This window comes from Histoplasma capsulatum, genomic scaffold, assembly GCF_000149585.1.
Source record: "Histoplasma capsulatum NAm1 scaffold_2 genomic scaffold, whole genome shotgun sequence".
Classification (NCBI taxonomy): domain Eukaryota; kingdom Fungi; phylum Ascomycota; class Eurotiomycetes; order Onygenales; family Ajellomycetaceae; genus Histoplasma; species Histoplasma mississippiense.
The window spans coordinates 983389-1007832 of NW_001813981.1; the positions used below are offsets into that span (position 1 = coordinate 983389).

The following is a 24444-nucleotide window of genomic DNA, read 5'->3' on the forward strand; positions in this document are numbered from 1 at the left end:
TGCATCCCTAAATTGAGAGAGTGACGGCAAGCTCCTCCCGTATCCGCATTGTCCAGCGAAAGGGGAAGACGACGAAAGAATAGGTGCCAGGAGTGTTGACAGAATGGCATATAAGGAGGCACGATTCCCTCCGAAATCCTGAGGCAATCAAGAAAACCGAGCAAAACTATTTCCCTATTCCAATCTCAGCGAGCCTTACATATTGTCGCTATATCTTTATCGATCACAATGCCCAAACTCTTAACATTTTAACCACGCCACGATGAAGCCCAATCCCCAAGATTTCCCCGAATGCCCCCATTCCTCCCCCTCCTCAACGCCACCCCCCAACTACAGTAATCCTTGCGTTCCCAGCTTCGTAACCAGGGAAGAGCTCAAGGACATTCTAGTGGAAGTCCTCCGAATGAAAGAATCATCGAGCCCTTCGCAGTCTACTGCACAATCTACTGCTCCTAACCCAACCGCCGAACTAGACACAAAAGCGAACGAGAAGGAATCAACCAAAGAAGTGACCCGAGCATCAAAGTTGGAATACACAACCGTGAATGAAATGTAAGCTCAGTCCCAATCTTAGAGAAGACCGAGCTGACCCTTCTCCAGCTGGAACAAGAAGCAACATCTTTACGAGATTGTGAAAGACGTCGAGGATTCGTCGGACCCATGCGACAAATACAAAGAATATGTCTTCGTCAATCGACGCCGACATGGTAGGTAGTAATCATATGGATCAAAGAACAGGCTCTGACTTCTTCAAGACCGCAATACAAACGAGATCAAGACCTACCTTGACTATAAATCGCCCGAACTGGTGGATATCCTTCGACATGTGTTGCTAGATGTAAGCGCCGTCAGTTTGCGGGAAGATAAGCCATCGGTAAGCCATCAACCCATAACTCCCGCAGGTGCATGGGTCTAACATCGACAGGTGCTGGTTGACGTCCTCTTCCAATTTCTACCGGAGCTCGAGGATTTCTACAAAACCCTTGAAGCCGAATCGACTGCTGGAAAACACCTTTACCTACTTATTGAATTCTTGAAAAGACACTTCTCTACGTTGAGGGATCGCTTAAACCCCCTGTTGGACCATCAAGAGATTACTTTTGAGCTCCTCTGGGCAATGTTCAAGCCAAATGAGCTTATCTTTATGGTTGACCCATGTTCCGAGCAACCTCGGTGTTTCGTTTATGACTCGGGTGAATTCATATTGAGCCCCCAAGGGGATTACTTCGAGATTGAATATCGGTCGCTCGACTACGACGGAAAGATATTTGGTGAGGTGACAACGGTGCTTCAGATCCCGAAGTTTCGATCCGCTAGAAAGATATCCGACCTAGGTGCCTTCCCTCTGAAATTTCACAATCGCAAAGCCAAAATCGAGGCTGAGCTCTCTAAGCGAGGCCGCAAGTTCAAGGGCCTTATGGGCGTCGCTTACTGCGAATATGAAGGTCTTGCCCATCTCAAGACGAATAAAGGCCCATTCAAATTCCACGTGGCTGGCCGGATGATGGTTGATGCCTTAGCTTTTAAGGAAAAGAACCCGAACTACGGATTCTCACGGGTAAAGGAAGAGAGCACAGGCGGTTTTATTATATTTTCTGACAATGGATATGAAAAAGAGAAGGACCAGAAGACGGTGAAGCCTCGAAATCTAGATGCCAAGAGCATGACAGACAGGGAGTACATCCTCTGCAGCCCCACGGTCCTGGGCTTCAGTCTCAGCAAAAGGGTGTGGGGTCAGTGCCAACATTGTCCTAATATTTTACCTGCGCTAATGTGACATGAGAACAGCGGAATTCGCGATTTCAAATATCCGTCCCATCGACTGGAGCCAGCTATCGTCGTTCGATCACTTGGAGATCCCTAAAGAAAAGAAAACCATGATCCAGACGATGGTGGAGAGCCACAGGCCTGGCTCGGAGATATCGTCCTTCGATGACATCGTCGTCGGAAAAGGGAGGGGCCTCATATTCTTGTTGTAGTAAGTTGCCAGAAAGCTGTCTTACTGGATCATCCGGTTAACTCTGGCATTTCACAGTGGGCCTCCTGGAGTTGGGAAAACCCTGACGGCGGAGAGTACTGCGGATCTCCTGAGAAGGCCGCTCTACTCGGTTTGTCCCTTGGCCCCCAATGTGCGATCTCGTTCTAATTGCAATAGGCATGCGCTGGCGATTTCGGAATCAAAGCGGATGATATGGAAGAACATCTATCTCGAGTCCTTGACCTCGTCCGTCGCTGGGATGCCATATTGCTTCTGGACGAAGCTGATGTCTTTCTGAGCGAACGCAACGTCAACGGCCTGCATCACAACGCTCTCGTGTCCGTGTTTCTCCGCTCGCTCGAGTATTTTGAAGGGATCATGTTCCTTACTACCAACCGGCACACCACGTTGGACCCGGCAATGCAAAGTCGGATACACGTCGGTATAAAATATGAATCCCTGAGTTTGGAGGCCAAATCCCGGGTGTGGAACAAACAATTGAGCAATGCTGGCGCAAAAATCTCGAAAAAAGAGTTGGAAAAACTGCTGAATAAAAGCTCAAATGGGCGACAGGTAAGCAGTCGATATCCATATTATGTGCGGTGGCTGACGGCAATCCAGATCAAAAACATTGCCCGAGCTGCATTTGCACTGGCCAAAGGAGAGGTGGTCACCATCACACATATCGAGACAGCTCTGAACTGCGCTGAAGAATTCGACCTAGACTTCCATGGCGCTGGAGCGCTTGATAATATGAGAGCATACACATGACGATTGATCGGTATGCTATGATCGCCGGCTGTCAGGCAGTCCACCTGTGAGGAATAATGCGCGCGCTTTGCTCTTTCTTTCTTTTTTTCCTTCCTTCCATCTTTCTTTCCTTCTTTCCTTCTTACTTCTTCATGTTTCTTTGTCAGTAATTGTATCTGATGGCAACGCTGCTTGTTCTAACGCTGAACCTCCATGACTTCGCCTTTTATCCAGCAGAAGATCTGCCTTGTTTGATTTTTGTCGTAGTTCAATAATTGACGGAACTTAGTCAACTTTTGTAAACATCGCTCTCCATTCAACGGGAAGTGTGGAGGAATCTCCCTCTGTTCGTAGGTGCTATTTCTCCGAGCATGCTAGATCAATAAACTATCCGTAGCTCATCACTAATGAATGGGGTGGACAATGCGGTCCTTCATGGTCACTCCCCATCTGGTCTCGAAGGAGGACAATTAGCGTAGACCAGGGGGCTGAAGGCATATAAAGCCAGCCCTCCTCCCACTTTGCTTCCATTGTTCCATCTTCCCTCTTCTCCTCACAAAGACCACCCCAGCTTTGCAAAGCATCCGACGCCACATTTCCATCATGAGTACCCGGACAACCCGAGCTCGTAAGACCAAGGAATCAGATACCGGCCCAGTGGACAGCAGAGGTGGCAGTGGTCCAAGTTCTGCCACAGGTGCAACAGAAACTCCCATCATCCTATTGATAACAGATCGTAACTGATATCTGGACGCAGAAAAGAACGATAGTAGTGACCAAGCAACAACCATGGCCGAGAGGGTCCAGCAGCAGAGCTCTGTTGAACCTGGGGAAAACATCTCCCTGGGCTCTACTAGCTCAACGAGACCGACATCTCCGGTGCAGGCAACACGCACTTGGGAATTGACAGCTCACGGTACTGTACGCTGTGAAAAAAACGCTGCCGGGGAAGCCATCCATATCATTCTTTCCACAAATCCACTGAATCTCCAAACCTTGAGACCTGTAGCGGATTGGACTCGATCAATCTATACAGCTCTTGCAGAGAGCCGGCCGATAATGCCTTTTCAGCAAATGTATAAACCTCTTAGTCAGGAAGAGGTGGGCTACATCCGGAAGAGGCTGGAAGAATACAGGAAACGGCATATCCATAAATTAGATGGCTTTGACTGTGCAGTAATCCTCGCGGACGCCAAGACCCTATTTTCGTATTTTGTGCTCCTAGAGTCGACGATCAAAACACATCAGGTACAGTTGCAATCTAAACTTAAATTGATAACTGACAGTGATTAGACCGAGCCACAATCCAAAAAGAGACCCACTGGGGCTGCAAACGCGGCGGCGACGACATTAGGAAGCAGGCATGAGGATCTCCCTCTTTGCTCCGCAGGTTTGCACCATTGTATATAGTCATGGTCAGGTTCATGCGTGCTGCACGGTCCAATTCCTCCTGTGCAATCTGGCCATTTCGCTGGAGTTTTTCGCATCTGCCAGCACATATCTGGCAACTACTGACAGTTAGCGGAATACAACATCTCTCCTGAAGATGGAACTCCTTACTGGAATAGTATTGAGAATGATGGAGTCAGGTCAGTATTGCGAGGATGCGGTGGGGAGCGTCAGCTAAGATCTTGAAAGAGACGAATTGCTTGGGTCCATCAACATGAGTAGACTATGCTACCTTATATAGAGAGGGGGGCAGGCATTGGCAGTGGTTGTGCAGTAAGACCGTGAGCCCAGTGAGTAAGAAATTTGGAAAGCTCGATCACGGTATCCACTTCATCTCTAAAGCCTTGGCATTTAGGCAAATGGCGACAATGGACGATCGGCAGGTGACTTGGTTCTGCGTATCACATCCATTTGCCGTCATGCCGCATGTTCCCTTCCGGGCCGTCCCCTTTACTAACGCACGACGATAGGTATATTGCTGGGAATTGCTTCTGTCCCTCAGATTGCTGTCAGTCACAGCAGCTCTGCTCATCTTTTTTAGGCAGCTGTGACCGCCTTGGCTGCCTTGCGTGAACCAATCGTTTCGTGCAACATGCTGTGTAACTTGCCACGTCGACAATATCCCTGCGTTATGCTGAGCGAATCAAGTTCTCTATCCATCCCCGTATCAAGATTGTCACACAATACAAGCGGCACAGTACGATAGCATGTGCAGATATCCCTGTCAATGCAAGAATAGCTAGAGCGGGATGACATGCAGGTGGGCCAATGTAAATGATCGGTTTGCAATAATAACGGACTGCCCTAACTTAGGGTTCTACCGCCTGCCTCAAACAGGTCACACAGTTAAGAACACATGGGATCTCACGAGCGCTCAAATGCCACAAGTACTGGGGACGGACAGAACAATAAGGGGACAACAACTGAACAGTTAGAAGTGACAAGGCAGGTAAGAACATGTATGACGGCTAGTGCTTCCTCTTTCTCCATTAGCTGTCAGGATCGCAACCTCTTTCGTCCAACCAACTCGTCCTCGTATGAATGTGGATTGATAAAAGTCTGACTCCCATGTCATCATGGTATAAACCGTGATGACTTCCTTGTGTCAGAAGGAACTCCTGATGCACAACCTGTTCAGCGGTTTGACGAAGCGTGTCACCTTGTAGGTGGCAAACGCTTAACGGAAAGGAATAAGACACAATATACATAAGAGGTTGTGGAGTTAACATCGTGGTGGAAAGTGAGCTCTAATTAGCAATGGAAACTGCCGGGTTCTCCCTATAAAAGTGTGTCACAGAAGAGAGCAAGGCCATGGTTTCATGAATATAATCTCAAAGTGGAATGATATCCATTCCCTCCATTGTGGTGCAGTAGGTAAACTTGATGGAAGCTCCTTCTAACTTCTGACAACTTGTGTACAAGGTATGGTCAATCATTTATCAGACGTGGCATTTTCTTGCCTCCAACTTTTGCCTTTTGAATTGTCCCCTACCTATTTCTAGGGTATTACCATCTCCCTCTTCCACCTCGTCTCCAATATGATCTGTAAAGCTCCATTGCGGGGCGTCCACATACTCAGAGTCCGTTTCGTCAGCTGAAGTATCAGACTCCACGAAAACTGGGCCAGCCGTTGAAAAAGAAACTGTCCCACTGCCAGATGATGCAAAAGACTGAGATTCTGTACACACTCCTGGAACCTTTCCGTTCGCAGCCTCAATAAGTGCGTCTCTCGCTTCCTTCGCCCAGTCACGGGCATTTCGATATGCAGTAGCTCCATGCCGAAAGGTATCTGCATTGCCAGTCATGCCCCAAGTATTGAGTTGAGTCATAAAATATTCAGGACGATTTCCAGAATCGGTTGGCTTCGTGCAATGAGAGGTGTATAACTTGAGCGTCCCATCGTGGTATGTTGATGTAATAGTATAAGCCTTGTGATCATAGGCTGGGTTATCTTGCCCATATGACTGAAGACTCTGAATACCTCGAGCACCCAACGCGCCATCATAGCAAGCCTGTCTTCTAGCTACAGCAGCAGACCCATCGGGTCCCTTTGCTTCCAGAAAGAAATTTGGCGCCATTGGAAGACTGTCCTGTGTCGAAGGAATGATAAGATCATTGAGCTCGTTGCGAATATTTCGGTCGAGCTGTTCAGGTCGAGCTCCGTAGAAATGATCTGGCTTACCAGCGGCAAGAGTCCCGTCTGTCAGGGGAGCAAGGTTTCCAAATGGGTATCCACCTCCGGCACATTTGGCGTCACGCATCTTGCCTTCAATAATTGGAATCACCGAGACCGTTACTGGTTGCTCTTTAGATGCATGTGCATCTGCCTTCTTGAATTCTTTGAATTCTTTGTCAGAAAATTTTGATGGTGAAAGAGAAGGTCGAGGTCTGACTAATCTTTCATTAATGTCCCCCCAGTTGTTCGGTATTGGCGGGATCTGACCATTAGGATACTCGTATTCTGGGGGATAGACACCGTGATCGATTAGTTTCTGTTCGAAGTTACGTTTATAAGCTGTGGTGCTGGTGGTTTTGGTGATTTCGGTGCTCTGCGTTTCTCTGCTTTTTATGGATGGAGCAGATGTTGCAGGTCGCTTTCGACCCTGAGAACTGGACTGGCTGGAGTTCATCGTATGCTCAAGAGGATCTGGAGATTTCAAGTACTGGATTGAGAACGGTCAGCTCTGATGCCAGAGGAATCTGGAAAATACTTACGCCTCTTAAACCCGACAGGTTCGGACCACCGTTCCTGGAAAACTGTTTTATATCCTTCAAAATATCCGGTGCACAATTGTTGGGAAAATTAGGATCGTACTGGGTACATCGGCGTGTTTTCTTCAGCTCAGCGAGAAGCTGCCGAGTGAGTGGCCTTTGAGGTTTTCGGCAGCACGAATCATATGGGATTAGAGCAGTTTGGTTGTTTCTTCGGTTTAGCTCTCTCAGCGCGCCTTTGGTTAACCAGATTTTTGACAGGTTGTCCCAAAATCCTGGTGGTGATTGAGATCTGGGTGAATTGCTAAGCTTCTGCTTTTTTGATTGATGTTGCGATAATCCGTTCGGATGTTGCTCTGAACGCGGACGTTTCCGTGGGGGATTGGAGAGAGATAGCCCGGACATGTGGGAGTCAATGGGTTTGACAAGCCCTTCTATATATGGAGGATGCATCAAGGATAGATAGGGATATATATATCTATATATTCTGCACCCAACGATGTCTTTAAGACGGCGTGAGTTTTGGGTAGGGGGACTGTTTCAAGCAACTTTCTCGGCGGGGGGGGAATTCAGGCGCTTAGTGTGTCGTCCAATAACGTAAAGGTTGTGTTACATCGTACTGTTGGGCTAGAACCGGAGTAAGAGCATGTTAGGAGCCCGTCATCCGTACTCTTCTTGTTGCAGAACAAGATGGAACGGCCATGCGCCATTGGGCGGTCACGTGCGGCGCGTTTTGAGCTTGAGACACACTTGAATCGTGCACACCCTTTCGGTGGAACGATTTTTGATCTCGACTCCACAATCAATCCTCCTCCGTCGTTTCAGGCTGAGCTGGGTGGGGAAAATTAGCAGATCGGCATCAAGGTGAGTTGTTTTTAGAACCGATGCGTTCCATAAACCCTTCCGCAAGCTTAATTAATTTACCTTTTGTGTTTGTGCTAATATGTGTGTTGCAAGTAATGGTCTTGGTCCGATAAGCCGAGGCAATGCCTCGCAAAGCAAACTAAGATCAGTCCAGGTAGGGTTGTTTAAGGTGCATTTTGAAAAGGTAATCATGTGCCTAAGGCTGAACTGTACACATCACCAAGCGCCAGCATGCCACGATTGGCCCAATCGGGTTACTTCAGTGTGACTGTGACGGCGAAGTATGCGAGGCAAATTATTAGTTTACCCAACGCAAGCTGGCTTTGTTTGATTGTGCTCCCCCGCTTTGATAAAAGCCCACTCCAAGCAAGATAACATGGTAACTTTGCCTTTTTTTTGAACAACTTACCCCACACCTGCCCATATCAAAATGACGTGGCCCAACTTGTTTCGTACCGACAATGCCACTGATACTTTGGCGCAGGATTCCCTTGAGCAGACGGTCGATGAAGAAACCCAAGAGATAATCCAAAATTCAATCAGGATATTTAAGCAACAACTCAAGGAGGAGTGGAAGCGTCAAAGAGCTCCTCAAAGGCTGAAGAGAAAACTACTAGAAACGCGGGCGTCTGAAGCAACGACCACAGCACGAATCTTCTTGGATTATGGAGGATTCAAAGCCTGGTTTGCATATTTCCTTGCAACGGGGGGCAAAACCCATTTCAAGGGACGACATGATAGATCCGTCACCATTGCTACATTCCAGAAGCTATCCTCAGGCGACCGAATAAGCACGGCGAGAAGAGTGGCAGGTATACAGCCACACCCTACCGTCCACAGTGCGATTCTCAAGATATCTCAGGCTTTTGAAAGTGACGGTAGGCCATCTAATGGGTTATATTCTACTTTATCCTAATCGGGCAGTAGGGATCCTGGAGACTCCTCTGAAGAGCAATCAAGAAGCTCAACTAAACTCGTCAGCAACACGCAGTTCGACCGACGTCGATATCATACCCTCCCCGAACGAGACGCAAAGTGGCCCCGAAGAAGCCCCCGGTATCTCCCTGCACACTCAACCTTCTTCGCAACACCTGGTGCTCGAAAAGGCATCACTTCAAGGGATCGCGGACGTTTTCGACCACTATATGTGTGGTGCGATCAGAAAGGATACAGTTCAGAGTGGTGGAATCACTTACTTCAAAGCTGCTGTGACGATGGACTTTCCTTTTGACGGGCTAGTCGATTGCCTGATGAGCTTGGCGATCCACCACAGCAAGGTCGAATATCTAGCCATGGCGTTGTTCAAGGTACATGTGGAATCGGTGGGACAAGTTCGGTATGTGATCCTAAAAGAAGGGGCGAAACTAATACCCAACCCCGAAATGACGCTGAAGGGCGTTCTGGATGACGCTATCATGCGTGTACTTGGTCCTGAGGTACATGGGGCGATCAGAGCAAGCCGCATGCGCAAAAAGGAATTGGAAGAAGGAAATCATATGACAGAATGCGTCTCGATGATAGTCACAAGCAGATATGATGAAGGGGCCATTATCAATTTGTCTCTGGGGCTGAAAGGTGGTGCTCAAATACAAAATAAACTATATACATAGAATGCACTCCAGATTTTTCCATCGGACGCTATGCTATCCTTCCTTAACTTGCCCTCCAACCAGGTACAGCTCGATACCTATAGGTAGTTTCACTTGACCAGTAAGCTTGCTATGCACCATCCCCTCTCCTCTATTCTCATAGACAGTAAGAGCGCTACATCCCCTCCAGTATACCCACTGACCCTTGCCTTCAACCCACTTGACTTTATTTGTTGAGACGGCCGAGAAATCGACTGTGGGATCGAGTTCTTGAGGGTCAAATGCCTAATAACATATTAGATGAGCCGTGATGATAGAAGAAGTGACATACCATCAAGATATCGTTTTGCCTGTGCCAGGATACAACTGTGTTTGCGAGGAAGTGATGAATCCGGTCGGCAGTTGTCTACTTAAAACCGTCTCCTTGAGGTCGCAAATCCAAGCCACGGTTTGTTTGTGCTTCACAGAGTCGGGACTAAGATTATGAAGTTAGTTGGGGGTAACGGATTGCAGGAGTTTGGAAGAAATACAATGATGACGGTGCCCCGCTGCACTCAGCGCATCGTGGGTATAGAAGATTGGCAAAACCGTTGGTATTCGAAAATTGTTGCTTCCGAAGACTGCGCGACTTAAATGCAACTTCAGACGCAGTTGGCGGGGTTGGAGTGCCATGTGATTTTGAACTGCCGGTAGTGGCCGTAGGCAATCAGCAGTTGGCACCAACCTTCAGACTAATGATATCAAAATTAATTTCTTCCCAACAGGAGTGTTTTCAAGGCCTGGGGCGACAATAAAGCTTGAGATGGGGCTTCAGGATAACGAGCAAAGTGCTACTTCGGTTCTTGACTTGGCTGACAAAGAAAATTCATATCGTCGCTGGCTACAAACCATCAATCAATTCGGCTGTTTGACAGTGTTCATAGAAGTTATCAATCAGCGGATGTAGGTTACAAGCGCTCTTCTTATCTCGCTCAGGTAAGGTAATTTAAGGCCTTACTTAGAGCTTATCTTGCTTACGTAGAGGTAAATTAGGTCTGTACTCTTCCGCGGTGTAGGATAAGGCACTAATAGCATATCTGGCATTGAGCTCGCAAAGCTCTTCATCCCAATCGACAACTCTACTGGCCTATAGTTTGTTTTCTCCCTGGCCGTCAGCATAGTCTAGGTTGGTATGGACAGCATATCCTGCGTCTGGAAATGTGAGGACACTGTTCGACTCGACAGCATATAAGGAAGCAAGATTCCTCGCATCCTGAGGCGATGGAGTTCTCCAAGAATTTATCATTTCATAATCCCTCGATCAAGGACAAACAATTACGAAGTATTAGGGTTATTATTCAACCAATTGCACATAGTAGCATTTTTTCAGGAAATCGAATCTCACTACTCATACCACAATGAACGCATTCAACGGTGCTGGCTCTTTGCCAATCCACACTGCCCCGTCTCAAATCTCTATTATGGATGTCTTCTTCCCCGGCTTCACCGGCATCTCTGCATCCATGCAACAGTTCCTGGCTGGCAACCTGAACAGCTATGCTCACCTGGTGTGCATGGGCGGGATGTTCTTGTTTTTGGGTAGATATGCGTACCGCTACATGACGGAATTGGTGGAGGCCTATTTCAGTTCGTGACTCTCCCCGTAGTGCTAGCTCTTTCTAACCATCGAAAGCTTCGACCGTCCACGTCTCCTACTACAATGAAGCGTACGATATGCTTATCGCCTGGGTATCCACGCAGCCCTTCGCCCATAAGGCTCGCTCCTCTCTCGTCAGCATCGACGGCATGCAAAGAAGAGCATATGCTGATGGTCTCTCAAAAGAGTACAAGAAGAAACCATTGCGCTTTTCACCTTGGAATGGATCATTCTTCTTCGTGTACAAGAACCATCTGCTCCGGTTCCAGTGCATGGCAAAAGACACCAAGGAAGAGATCTCCATTTCCTGCATCGGCGGATCGTCGCAAATCCTTAGAGAACTCCTTAGTGATTGCCGAGCCAAGTATCTAAAACTTATCCAGAAAAAGACTGCAGTCTTTGAGCATAATGATGGTGAATGGAGGAAGGCGAAGGCAAGAGACATCAGACCAATTTCGACAGTCATCATGGATGAGGACGAGAAAAAGGCCGTGCTGAAAGATATCGACGATTTCCTGGACGAGCGAGCTCGGGGCTGGTATGCAAAGCGCGGGATTCCCTATCGAAGAGGGTTCCTGCTGTATGGGCCTCCTGGCACCGGGAAGTCCAGTTTCAGCTTATCTGTCGCCGGGCGTTCTGAGCTGGATATCTATGTACTTAATCTTTCGAGCATCGACGACAGCCGCTTGAACAGTTTGTTTGCCCAGCTTCCCCCGCATTGTGTCATTCTCTTAGAAGATATCGATGCTGCTAGTACGAGGCGAACGGGAGACAGTGAAACGACAGAAAACGCCGGCCAGGCCGCGGTACGCCCCTCGCAGAAAAGCAAGTCTCAGGGAAATGTATCTCTGTCCGCTCTTCTTAATGCCCTGGATGGTGTATCTTCGCAGGAAGGTCGATTGCTGATTATGACGACAAATCACATCGAGCGTCTGGATGACGCGCTCATCCGCCCTGGCCGCGTGGATAGAAAGGTTTTGTTTCAGCTCGCTGATAAGAAGATGAGTTCTCGTCTTTTCTGTACGGTTTTCAAGGAGTCGGATGAGGATGACAGCAAGCCAAAAAAGAAGATCGATGATGAAACAATTGAGCGGCCAGATGAGGATCGCCGCAGCCCAGAAAAGAAGATCTATGACGAAACAATTGACGAACTTGCGGGTGCCTTTGCCGCCAAGGTTCCGGACCAGGTATTCAGCCCAGCTGAGATCCTGCTATCGTTCCTGCTTGAACACAAGCGGTCGCCTACCGATGCAGTGGCTGAAGTGGAGAATTGGGTTGCTAAAGCCAGCAAGGAAAGGGGAAAGGTGAATAATTATGCCAGGGCACGTGCAATTCTCAACCCCACAGACTCTTTCGAGGACCTTACAGAGAGCACCCAGGCGCACAACGCGTGATCCACCGCGGAAGTCTGGCCCACCCAACGCGTTCTTGCGCCTCAGTTTTATGCTTTTATAGTGGAATGTTGATGTGAATGGTCAATCTGGGAGGCCCTCTGGCATTTTGTTTGACGAGATGTTGATTCGGAGTTTCCCTTCTCGGCAGGCGGACTGGGACGGATTTCTACATATCTTCCCCGGCTCTCATGTATGTCGTCTGTCAGGTCTGCCGGTGTACGAGCTAGCCTGTGAGGACTAATGCGCTCTGTTCTTTCTTTCTGCTTCGTGTTTCTCTGTCGGTAATTGTCTCGATGAGCCACGTTTTATCCGGCGCAAGACCCACCTTGTTTGATTTTCTGTCGTAGTTCAATAATGGATGGAAGTTAGTCAATTTTGTATACATCGCTACCATACATCAACGGGAAGTGTGGAGGGCGTACTGTAGATGTCATATGAACCTCCCCTCTGTTCGTAGGCCCCGAGCCGGCCCCTAGCTCAGCCAACGTATCTTGTAAACGGTGCGGTCTCTCACGATCGCTCCAAATCCATCTCCAGGGGGAACATTAGCATAGACCAGAGGGTCTGAAGATATATAAAGCCAGCCCTCCTCCCACTTTGCTTCCATCCCTCGATCTTCCCTTTTCTCCTCGTAAAGTACCGCAGATTTCTCTATGGCGTCTATGATTCGACACTTAGCCCAAAACAAACCAATGGCACCTGACGTCCAGACCGATAGCTCCGATGCACGCCAAATTCTACCCAAGAAGAAGCCAAAGTGGTCCTCAGAAGAAGATGTCCGCATCATCGAGCTTCGGGGGCGCGGAATGACGTGGGAAGATATCAGCGAGAAACTTCCCGGGCGAAGTGCAATGAGCTGTCGCCTGCACTACCAGAATTACCTCGAGAGGCGGGGTGAGTGGAGCGAGGATCTCAAGACCAAGCTAGCATTGTTATATGAAAGGTAAAAATGGTGTGATATCTGATGATAACCGGCTAGCTTACTGACAGAGCAAGCAGATTCAAGTCGGAAATGTGGGCGAAAATTGCAGAGGAGATGGCCATGCCCTGGAGGGCCGCTGAGGCTATGCATTGGCAGCTCGGAGAACAAGAAATAGCGAGACGAGCTGGAACAGTTCCGTTCTCATTCTCGCAGCCCACATCAGAACCTCTGGAAGCATCACGCACAGTTTCCGTTCGGCTCCCTTCTATTGCAGAGTTCGAAGCCGGAGTCCTAGCATATAGAAGTGATCCACCAAATTCCACAGAATTGAACTGCAGCCACGCAGGTACTCTCCCAACGACGGGTCCTTCAGCGGCGAATTAAACATGGATGGCGTGATTATCACCGCAGTGGCTTAATACCAATGATAGCCATACCACTGGGGGTTCGATACCGCAGCGCTCGATGTATGTCTCTGGACAGGTGTCCAAGGCTAATCAGACGATGGTTATAGTTCCGGGTATGTTGATGGGCTGTATTTATTCTTCGCGGCCCCCCACTGTGGGAGACCGGACTCTCAAACAGTAGGTCCCCGGCGTTCATGTTCGTGGTAATTGTAAACTCTCATAAGGTGCTGCCTGTTTTAGTGCTGAATCTTGATTAGTTGTATTCTGGTGCAGGGCCTGCCTTGTTTGATTTTCTGTCTTGTGTTCCTCTTGGAAAGTTTAATAATATGAAAGTTGGCTAAAACTTGCAAACATCTTTAGCCTATTGGCAGATGCCACAGAAACCACTGTAGCGAGAGTAGAAAAAGAGGCTAACATAGGACCCTGGGGGAGGACGGGCAGCTTTATGGAAGATCCAGGTGGACTCGGGGGTGAGTGAAGATCGGGGGGCGTGAGGGAGGGTGAATGGGGAGCGCAAAATGGAGCAGCAAACTTATACTGAAGTATGTTAACCAACACAAAATGATACTGGACCGAGACACCGTTCAAGAAGAGAACCACGAGAACCGTGGGAAAGCGGCAACGACGTTATTGAAGCATGGGAGATGAAAGTATACGGCAACCAGAGATGGATTACTCAAGGTAGGTGCAGAGTCTAACTTAGTTCCAAGGTCAACGGCGAAAGTGATTAACCCACTTTCCCTCATCAAACCGTCTGCCACCATATCAAATATTTTCTTCCCCATATAATCCCAGAGCACCATAGGCGGGGAATAAGGAAACTGTGCGCAAAGAGGATGGCTGTATGCGACAGTTCGACATCAACCCAACCGTGATGGCTTGCTAGTCACTTTAGTTGCCTGTAGCGGGCAATCGGTGGGTCCACAGCGGCTATTTCGGGCAACCCAGGGTGGTTTCATTTCTGGAACCCTGAACTTTTTGCCTTTGGGACTTTTGAATTTCTTCATTTCTTCATTTCTACATTTTTAGTCTTTTTACCCCCTTTTTAGCAGTCGCTCCTTTTTCCCGTCAATATTGTCTTCATGATGTTTTTTATATTTCCGTAGCTGCATATTGTTAGAGAACCTTTCAGATGCTTCCATGCCAGAGGTAGCTAATTCAAGACACAGCTCCTTTTTCTTTAGTAGCATAACATGGTAAATAGAGGTTAATGGCACAGGTAATTAATACAAAATTGGCCCTGTCTGAATCGGTCTCAATATGCATCCAGAGTGGATCAGAGAATTTCCTAGAGTCTACTGTACAGGTACTGTAAAAATCCTCACAACTTTTGAATGACCAGGATGACCGCATGTAAAAATAAAATGACCCTATACTTTTGCGGTGTGTAGGGTGACCAGGCCACGCTTTCGATCGCGGGGCCAAAAAGCGGGATGCTCGTTGGAAATATCCAAGGAGGCCCTGCGCCAAGAGGGCGAATGCCAAAGTTTCGTCATAGGGCTTTCGGGCTGCGGTTTATAATTTTTCCTTCGTGTTGGGGACCTCACACAGCGCCAGCATCCTTCGCTAGAGTTCCACAAGTTTCTTTGGCCGTGTACTGTAAACGCCCTCCTTTCTCTCTCTGCTCTGTGATCTTGTCTGTTCTGCCACCTTGTAGTCCTCTGCCCAACTATAGTACTTTGTGGATTTTTACTTTCTGTAATTTGGGTGGCCGTCCGGTTCTTTTTATTTCTTGCGAAGGGCCTTTTGTGTTTCCGTACAGCATGGGTATTCTGCTGATCACATTTCAGGTGGGTCGACAATTTTTCATGGCAGGTCACATCACTTATGTGCATTGTATAGGATAGAGAAAATGTGGAGAAATCCGACATGGTAGCAACACATCCAGAAGTGAGTCACCAACCTCTGACACGGTAGACATGACTGACGAACAGGTCATCTCACGCGTACGCGATGTGCTACGGCTTCTTGAGCAACTCGGAACGGCAGGGGGCTGCAGAGCTTCTGGACAGAGTAAAAGCCAGCGAACCAAATCCTCCCTCGTTTGTATTTCAGAGCCACGATGGTTCGGGTTCTCGATCAAACGCCCGCTTTGATCAAGAGTTGCCAGTGCAACTGCCTTTGGCAACAAGCCTCGATGACTATCTTCCCTTGTTCGTCGCCTCGTTGAATGAACCGCCTGTTGACACGATTGATCCTGTTTTAATGAGCATACCGGAAGGGGTTTGGGATGCCACGGTACCCGGGGATGCTCCACAGTCAAAAAATATGTCTGTACCAGAAGCCGAAAGTACCTTATTTGTATCCCCCGCCAATACTACTGCCGCGGGGCCAGAGGGGCCCTGTGGAGAACAAGCACCTCCAGATGGAGATACTGACCTTCCCCCAACTCCACTGGAAGTTTCTTCAAATGAAATCTACAACCAATGGACAGCAGTGAACTAGTCAGGCCGGGCTCGACTTGGCTGAGATCTACATAGTCCGGAGAGCATCAAGGAACATTCAAATCTATGGGCAGGGCCAGCTTGTTCCTTGGGAATGAAATTGTACGACAAGGAAAGATCATTGTCTTTGGGAACCTAAACATGATTAAATATTGAAATGGATTGTTTACATGACCCGTAATATCCATCTCTCTTGTGGGGTTCTAGTAAGGCTCAGCAGAGTACTGGTAACCAAACGAAATGAACTGGTTTAAACCGGAAGGCATATTAGAATATTCATGGCCTGGTCATGCCAGATGTCATCCCTGGGGGAAAACAATCCCCTATGGCCGTCAATCGAGTCGTCAATGAAGTACGGAGCGAACTGTGGTTGGTTGACCTCCCTATTAGGATATGCATGGTGACGTCCCATCTAGCCACGTCTTGGCGCCCTTGGTGGTCCGGACCAGAAGGACGCCAAGGCGTGACCAGGACAGAGATGATTGGTGTGTTTTTTCAGTGACCTCAATAGTTGATGATTGGTTGGTGAATTCATTTGCTCTGGAACAGAAGAACATCAAAAACATCTTCTTTTTTCATTTTTATTATCATATCTTCATCTGACTTAGAAAGCTGCTTCTATGACAGAACTGTTAGAATCTTCTTGTGAGAAAATATTCATCTTTTTACATTGGATTGATTGCCTGGCGACATTGGATTGCTGGGAGCTATACTTGAAAAAAGTGCTATGTCAATGGACTCAAGCCTGTAAGCTTAATGAGAAGAGTTTCTCAAAAGTGATATAGTCTTGTTGTAGTGTAAGAGATATACTATCTAACTCATGACACAATTTTTCATAAGAAATCAGACACAAGATAAGATACAATCTATGCTGATAAGTATATGAGTAGAGACTTGAAGATCATGTTCTGATTCAACTGTATCAAGAAGAATGATTCAGAAGAATCCTCTTAGGTCTGTCATGGCCTTGTGTAAGTTGTCTCAAGACAAAATCAGTCGCAAGACGTGCGACCTGTTCATGTTGTCATGTGATTGATTATCCCCTGTCTCCCCTGCAGTTGACAAGTTGCCTGTATGACATTGACGGGGTAAATGAAAGCCAGTAGTTATAAATTTATTTCACAGCTCTTCTCTTGTTAATCTGCATCCAATCCAAATCTCCTTGATCGCTCCGGCTGACGGCCGTCTCAGCAGTAGAAAGGCAGAATGCTTTTGCATGCCATGATTCGCGTTCGACATCGCTGAGGTCAAAGTATGTTCTTCATAGATATAATGAAGAAGAAATAGTAAAGTGAAACGAAGTGGGGAAACCAAACATAGAAAACGAAAGAGGAGAATGAAGAAAATGAAGAGAATGAAGACTTCAATTGTTATAAATTTAAGCATCTAACTAACTAGAAATAGAAAGGTTTCGTGAGATTGGGCCATCTTGAATCAATGCTGACATAATCCACGTGACCTCGTTCGACGACATTCGTTATTCCAGTAGGCTGCCAGCAGCCCCAACCCTCCATGCTCCTGCAAATCGTCCAATGTCATCTTGGCATACACCTTGTAACCCCCGGGAACCCTCTCTATATTTCGTTGAAGGGATGGAATGGCGACAAACGGATCGGAGTCGCTAAGCAGGTTGGGACTCATTGGCCCATCGATGATGATTGGGTCTTCTGCGAGAGTGAGTGAGGATGTTTTTCACAGAGCAGGTACTGAGCCTTACCAGCAGAACCCAAGCACTTCCACGGCTTTCCTTGTGTGCCATATCCGCGTGTTTCTTCATCTATCCGCCCTACTATCTGGTACATCTCGTCCCCGTCTCGCTTATACACCAGCTTCAGAATCTTCACCTGAGAAAGGGGCAAGATAATGCATTCCTGATTATGCAGCGTCTCCCCCAACGCATCGCCTTCCCAACGGTCGGACACCAGGGGGATAACTTGCTCTGATCGGTCGGCTTGGACGTGGCGTTCCTCGCCCAGGCGTGGGTCAGCCTCGATGGAACCATCGGAGTAATTCAACGGCGCCTTCGATGTGTTGCCTTCACGATCTTCTGGGGCCAGGGAAGGGGTTGGCTCTCGTTGATTGGGTGGGTCATCAGCAACGTCGTTCGGGCTTGGGTCCTCGATGGGGTCGTCAGAGAAATCCGACAGTTGGAGTGACGGTGGGGGAACATCGACTGGGGGGGGGTCGAACAGGATCCATTCGTCCCAGTTAATCTCATCGAGACCAGAGACGGTGGATGGCAGGGCAGAAAAATCAGCAAATACCTCACTTGCTGCATCCTTAGAGAGGTCGCCAGACGCAGAGAAGAGGGGCACGAGCATGGGCATGGGCATTGGAAGGAGGTTCTGGGGCTTTTCGTCTGACCAAGGATCAGGAGTGTACGCTTCCAGGAGGTGCACTGTGTTTAGCTGAGGTGAGGGAGAACCGTCGGCAGGTCCAGGGGAGGTGATATCGTACGTGAAGGTAGCCATGTTGCGAGATGAGATGATGGAATGCTCTTCTCCCCTCAATCCCGTTCCGGGAGGCACTTGACGTCTTTATATATCCCACGTTCAACCCCAGCCTGCGAACAAATATAGGTCAAGTCTAATCAAGGAGGGTGGGAAAAATAGTAGCTGAGATGCATGTTGCGTGGATCGCCAATCATCCACACCGAAGAAGCCGCTGAACCGGGAAATGTTGCATTGAGGGGTTGGACCAATGCAGAAGTGCTCCTGGCCACCACCCCCCATGCCAACATGGGCTTTCGTCCAGCGAATATCAGCCAGTCAACCTATTCAGCCCCCCTTTTCCCCCTGGCTCGAATCGACAAGCCGCTAAACCCGGGGACAAGGAGCATGGGGGTGGCATGCACGAGGACGGATGAACGTAACCCAACCATGTGTGCCAGTCAAGAAGTGCGCCTGTTGGTGTTTTCGCTTAGAGTCGAGACATCCATGGAGCACAGAGGCGAAGCCATGAAGCAATATCCGAGGCGCGACCTGCATCGAGGCTTGTCATTTTGTGATACACACCCCCACGAGTGCGGTTTGGCAACCCCATAGTGGCTTTATCCACGAAAGCAAAACGAAGGAAAATCCAAATGCAGCTCATCCTCTGGCCCTATCATTCATGCCGGCTTCTCCAACGTCAGATCAAGATATATATATCTCATCCAGCCAACATCGACCAGTTGAAAAGGATTCCTCTCCCCCCCCGACCCTCCTGATACGCCAGGAAGTTCGGCCAACCGGCAAACTGTTCGATCCTCTCCTCCAGTCGATAAGGCGAGGGACATGGAGCTGGCATGTAATGGAAAAACGGAACTACACCCGCAGCCAATCATCTGCGCCTGAACGAGTGCAGAAGCATGCCTGACTTCACCCCTGTGCTCTTTTCTGCGAGAGGGCGCAGCGAGATGGGTATCGGGTCAGCCCGCGCTGGCGTTCCCTTCAGGAATTGTGGACCAGGTGGAAGGGATTGCTGACAGACAGTGCAGCCAGTCCAGCCAACATGGGGTTGAGGTAAAAAGGGCTATAAAAGGTCTCATTTGAATTCAGCCTTCGCCCTTCTCCAAATCTTTTTCCTGCTTCAAATATTCGCCCATCTTGCTTCAAATATTCTCTTCCTCCTCTGCATCTCTGCACATCCTTAGCATGGATAGACAAGGAACCGAGGGCCCGCCGCCACTACCCAGTCAACTTTTGTCGTCCGGTGCGCAACAGCCCACTATTCCAGCTTATTGCGAGATGTTGGGTGACTTTCTCCAAAAGGTGCCGTTTCAAACCAATACCTCCAGTACGGGTTTAACGACCTCCCCCTCTTTATTGTCTGTTTTGCTTCTCATAATGCGGCCTTCTATTTCTATTTCTCATCTAAGACTGCAGCCTCCCTCAACGTCCCGCCCGAGCGGCTGTCTGTTGACAGGACCTCAAATAACCGGCCTCAGCCTCCTGGTGGTATCGAACTCGACGGCCGAGACAATATCTCGGATTCTGGGGCTACGACAGAACCGTTGGCCCATGATGAATTGGAGAATCTTCCCTATTGGTATGAGGCGCAGCAGGTTGAAAAGAGCCTTAGGATTTGTCATGTCGGAGATAAAGTATGGCGAAATAATAGATATGTTCACCGTGTGCTTTATGAGAAGGAAACATATCTCCCAGACCATTGGCTCCCCGAAAATGCGAGGCTCCAGCTGCGGAAGGAGGAGGAAAAACAAAGACGGAAGGGGGAGAAACAAAAGAGGACGAAGGAGAAGAAACAACAAAGGAAGGAGGAGATGCAACGAAAGAGACGTCTGAGCACATTACGTCCTCGACCATCAACACGCAATTAATGGAAGATGGGATGTCAAACCGCTCATTTCTTTATTGATATTATAATACACAGTCATTTATCCATCTGCCTTCTCTTGCATTAATTAGGTGATACTGAAGCGGTGGCTAGTATAGTCGAGTCAACCTCTTGCTCCACGTCTCGCCCATCTGCCGGAACGCCCTAATATGGATTCCCCCCGGGAGTCAGTGAAGTGGTGGCCCACGACCAAAACTATAATTCCCCTATGGGAGTTAGGGAATTGGGTGAATGCTGATGAAGGCGAACCCTCAAGGAGAGTCACAATCGTGCACAGGGATGGAACCCCATGCGGTGTCGGCATCCCTGGGGAAGTAAGCCCCTTCGGGAGCGCCAGAATGTTGTGTGAACAGGCAACAAAGATAAAATCCCATGCGGTGTCAGCATCCCTAGAAAAGCGAGATCCTTGGGGAAGTGAGTCTTTTGGGGCAGTGAGCTCCTTGGGGAATGCCAGAATTTTCATAAAAAGACAACAAAAGATAGAAACCCATGCGGTGTCAGGAACCCTGGGGCAGTGAGCTCTTTGGGGAGTGCCAGAAGTTTTAGTGAAAAGGCAACAAAGATAGAATTCCATGTGGTGTCAGCATCTCTGGGAAAGTAGGGCCCTTCGGGAATGCCACAATTTGGGTTAATAGCGACCATAATAAATTCCCCTGACGGGCGCCATAACCTCAGTAGAGAAGGCCACGGAATTAAAAGTCCGTAAGGAGCCAACATCCATAAGAGGATGGCACAATGCTGAGTGAAAAAGCCACAGAAAAAAATGCCCATGGGGGATATCATCTTTTTTAAGTGAAAAGCCACATGACAATCCTTGAGGTGAAAGACCAGAATACTTGAAATCTTATTGGTTCTTGAAAGAAGACTTGATTTCAGGGTTCAGCAAGCGCTATGAGTTTGAAAATGTAGTGGTTTGAATTGAGAAGTGGATAGATTGTAGATTCGGCGGCTGCATCATGACACATACTTGTGAAAGCAGCCAATACTTTCCAAAAAGAGCTTAGTGATGATTTCAAATTAACCCTAATTTACAACAGCATCTTTCTTCTATTCTTGCTTCTTCTCAAGTTTCTCTTGCTTTCCCTTCTTTCCTGCTCTAGACTTCTGATATTTCATGTAGTTCTCGCACGTTGTTCGAGATGGAGGTGGATAATGCTTCTCCTGTTTCTGTAAGAGCTACGTCTTTCCAGGGCTGTACGCATGGCACTCACTATATCTTTATCTGGTGGTGGAAAATGGCTACTTGAATTGCCATGTTCGTTAAAATTAATTGTAAAGTACCGGTTGTCTTCATGGATGACAAGGTAGACACCTTTGCAGCGACAGTCATTGAAATAGCTACGCAGCATACGCTGCAGCGTGCCTTTCCGTCGATAACGCATCTGCACAAGGCTACTGCGCTCAGTCCATGGCTTCTTGACACGTTTCGAGCTTGGTGGTTGCATCTTGTGGCGTTTGATTCCGATGAAGATAAAGGATCTGGGACTTGCTGGTTATCACTTGACACTATGGGAAGAGCTCTCAATTTATAGCTACAGGCGAGTGCGTGGTTCATTGAGCCAAAAGGCGCATTTTAACAGTGTACTTCTGTCGAACGTCATTTGGAGCGATCAGTCGTTTTGCTTCGGGCGCTTGCACGCGCAGGCCACGATTTGCAATCCGAAACCGTGGCCCTCCCCATTTTGGCTCGCTTCATCTCGGCCACGCGATCCGAATTCGTGGCTGGAAGAGCTCGCCAACACCCGAACGCTGAGTGGAGCGTACTGGATTATCGGTGCCAAATATGCAACACTAAAAGAAATCCAAATGACATCTCCACCCATTCTTTATACTCGTCATCAATAGAGCAACCTCGAGTCGAGCTTCTCAAAATCAACTAAGTCTTAGCAGGGTTCGAAAGGGTTGATATACTCTAAAACATGGCCTCCGTTCTCAAAATAGGCCTTTCATTTCCAAAAATCTAGAAATCTAGTAGGTCCATCAGCTGGTGGTTCTGCCATGATTTCTGGATGGTGGCCGCATTCTTAGTGGTAACGCGTAACGCTGCAAGTTGTGGATGGGTCCCATCTGCAAACTAATAGGCCACGAATATTGCCCGAATACCGTGGCCCCTTCCATCCAAAAGTGTACGTCTTCTGCTCGTCCGCAGTCGGAGTCGAATTGAGAATAACGGAATGTGGATAGGGCAAATCATTTTACAATGGAGCCCCGACCTGATTTTATGAATAGGCCACGAATCTTGCCCAAATACCGTTGTCCCTTCCGTCAAAAGTGTACTTCTGCACTTGTGCTTCTGCGTCCCACCAATTCAGTTTCACGTGATGTAGATCTGTAGATCTCCCTACGTCTCGTTACTGGAACCAACCCAGAAAATTTCATAATCTAGCACGCCATCCAATTTCACCTGCAATCCATTTCGCTTGCAATCCATTGCCATTCCGCTCGCTTGCTCGCCATCCATTTCGCCCGCAATCCTTTTGACTCTCCTACACAGCTCTCTAGCTTCAAAGAAGCCGCGAATGGTGCCACACGTGATTTCTTTCAATAAAATTTCAAATGACTGGGCTTCCTTGAACTGATGGTTCTCAGCAACTCTTGAGATATCAGCTGGTAGCGCACTGCAGCGCTTTCTGTTATTGTTCCCCACTCAATATCTCTGTGTTTTTTATACTGAGGAGTAAAAGCACAGAAGTATTCTGAGTACAGCATTGAAATGAGATGATTACTCTGTCAGTAAGAATAGAGGGTGGTGAAAGTTAGAACTGAAGGGCAGGGTCATCATTCAAAAATTTATAGAATTGTCGAGAGGAAAACATATTCATTTGGGCCGTGGGTCCTTGGTCGCCACAGGGCCACAGAAATCGGTTCAATGGCCTCTGCCGTCCACAGGCCAGCATGGCCACAAGTTGGTCGCCTCTGGGCCTACCAGGTCCGTGGACCGCGATCCATGGACCCGTCAGGCCTACTGGCTCCTGCCTCCAGCATGTCAACTTAGGTCACTGGACCTACTACACATGTCCTTAAGCACTGGCCATAGTACCCCTTCCCTTGGTCATTGTGCTAGTGACCACATGATGTAGTCCCTGGCCTTTTGTCAACCTTCTTCTGCCGCTGTGCCTCTGGCCTTATTGGACTTCGGCCCTCAGGTTTGTACTAGCCGTCCCTCAGTCAACTGGATTAATCTCTATTCTGGGCGCGTAGGGCCACTCAGGCTTTCTATTCACTGGGCGGTTGACCTATACGTTCTTCTTGTTTCCGACTGATATCAATTAGGCTAGACTTGACCCTCGGAAGAACAGATACGGTTTTTAACATCGTACTCCATGAAGTCTACCACATTACGTTAAAAATCTCTCAGCTGAAGTACTTACATCCTATATTCGATGAGCCGCATGGGCGGGGAAGAATAGAATGCTGACTAATCTTCCTGATGGCCCCATTGCCTAACTAGTTAATCCCTGGTATGGTGAGCAAACGACAACAGGTTGCTGACTACTCCTACTGTTGCCTGGCGGTATCATTATTGCTTGAGATTGATACTGACCGCTATTGCAATTATGCCAATCTTACTCATTATTACTAATCACCCAATATCCTGCCAATAGCCTCCTGCAAAGAGATTTGGGCTTCAGAAGAGGAAGAAGTAATCGATCTGTCGCTTCCAGCTCGGGGCCCATGGCCTGGTCATGCCCAATGTCATCCCCTATTCTTCAGAGCAGCCATGGCCTGGTCATGCTCAATATATCCCCTATTCTTCAGAACAGCCATGGCCTGGTCATGCCCAATGTCATCCCCAGGGAGAAAAAAATCCCCTATTCTTCAGAGCAGCCATGGCCGGGTCATGCCTAATGTCATCCCCAGGGAGAAAAAAGTCCCCTATTCTTCAGAGTAACCATGGCCTGATCATGCCCAATATATCCCCTATTCTTCAGAGCAGCCATGGCCTGGTCATGCCCAATGTCAT

General features: G+C 48.1%; 7 protein-coding genes across 7 annotated transcripts; 5 read left to right on the forward strand and 2 right to left on the reverse strand.

The window, feature by feature from the left end:
* Positions 1-262: 262 nt before the first annotated feature.
* Positions 263-2749, forward strand: HCAG_02391 (predicted protein; the record flags this gene model as incomplete). Its single annotated transcript, XM_001542170.1, has 8 exons — positions 263-552; positions 601-707; positions 756-874; positions 926-1733; positions 1789-1978; positions 2050-2108; positions 2184-2551; positions 2600-2749. 8 exons carry the CDS (start codon positions 263-265, stop codon positions 2747-2749), a joined length of 2091 nt encoding a protein of 696 aa, XP_001542220.1.
* Positions 2750-3331: 582 nt separating this feature from the next.
* Positions 3332-4647, forward strand: HCAG_02392 (predicted protein; the record flags this gene model as incomplete). Its single annotated transcript, XM_001542171.1, has 5 exons — positions 3332-3425; positions 3486-3976; positions 4022-4118; positions 4275-4317; positions 4533-4647. 5 exons carry the CDS (start codon positions 3332-3334, stop codon positions 4645-4647), a joined length of 840 nt encoding a protein of 279 aa, XP_001542221.1.
* A 969-nt stretch (positions 4648-5616) lies between these two features.
* HCAG_02393 (predicted protein) lies at positions 5617-7294 on the reverse strand (the record flags this gene model as incomplete). The annotated part of the gene is made up of 2 exons (XM_001542172.1): positions 5617-6840; positions 6893-7294. The coding sequence occupies 2 exons, from the start codon at positions 7292-7294 to the stop codon at positions 5617-5619; spliced, it is 1626 nt and encodes a 541-aa protein (XP_001542222.1).
* An 889-nt stretch (positions 7295-8183) lies between these two features.
* On the forward strand, positions 8184-9363 carry HCAG_02394 (predicted protein; the record flags this gene model as incomplete). Its single annotated transcript, XM_001542173.1, has 2 exons — positions 8184-8631; positions 8678-9363. 2 exons carry the CDS (start codon positions 8184-8186, stop codon positions 9361-9363), a joined length of 1134 nt encoding a protein of 377 aa, XP_001542223.1.
* A 1376-nt stretch (positions 9364-10739) lies between these two features.
* Positions 10740-12372, forward strand: HCAG_02395 (predicted protein; the record flags this gene model as incomplete). Its single annotated transcript, XM_001542174.1, has 2 exons — positions 10740-10968; positions 11015-12372. 2 exons carry the CDS (start codon positions 10740-10742, stop codon positions 12370-12372), a joined length of 1587 nt encoding a protein of 528 aa, XP_001542224.1.
* A 692-nt stretch (positions 12373-13064) lies between these two features.
* On the forward strand, positions 13065-14349 carry HCAG_02396 (predicted protein; the record flags this gene model as incomplete). The annotated part of the gene is made up of 5 exons (XM_001542175.1): positions 13065-13315; positions 13372-13640; positions 13809-13878; positions 14062-14171; positions 14291-14349. 5 exons carry the CDS (start codon positions 13065-13067, stop codon positions 14347-14349), a joined length of 759 nt encoding a protein of 252 aa, XP_001542225.1.
* Positions 14350-17782: 3433 nt separating this feature from the next.
* On the reverse strand, positions 17783-18616 carry HCAG_02397 (predicted protein; the record flags this gene model as incomplete). Its single annotated transcript, XM_001542176.1, has 1 exon — positions 17783-18616. The coding sequence occupies one exon, from the start codon at positions 18614-18616 to the stop codon at positions 17783-17785; it is 834 nt and encodes a 277-aa protein (XP_001542226.1).
* Positions 18617-24444: the final 5828 nt, after the last annotated feature.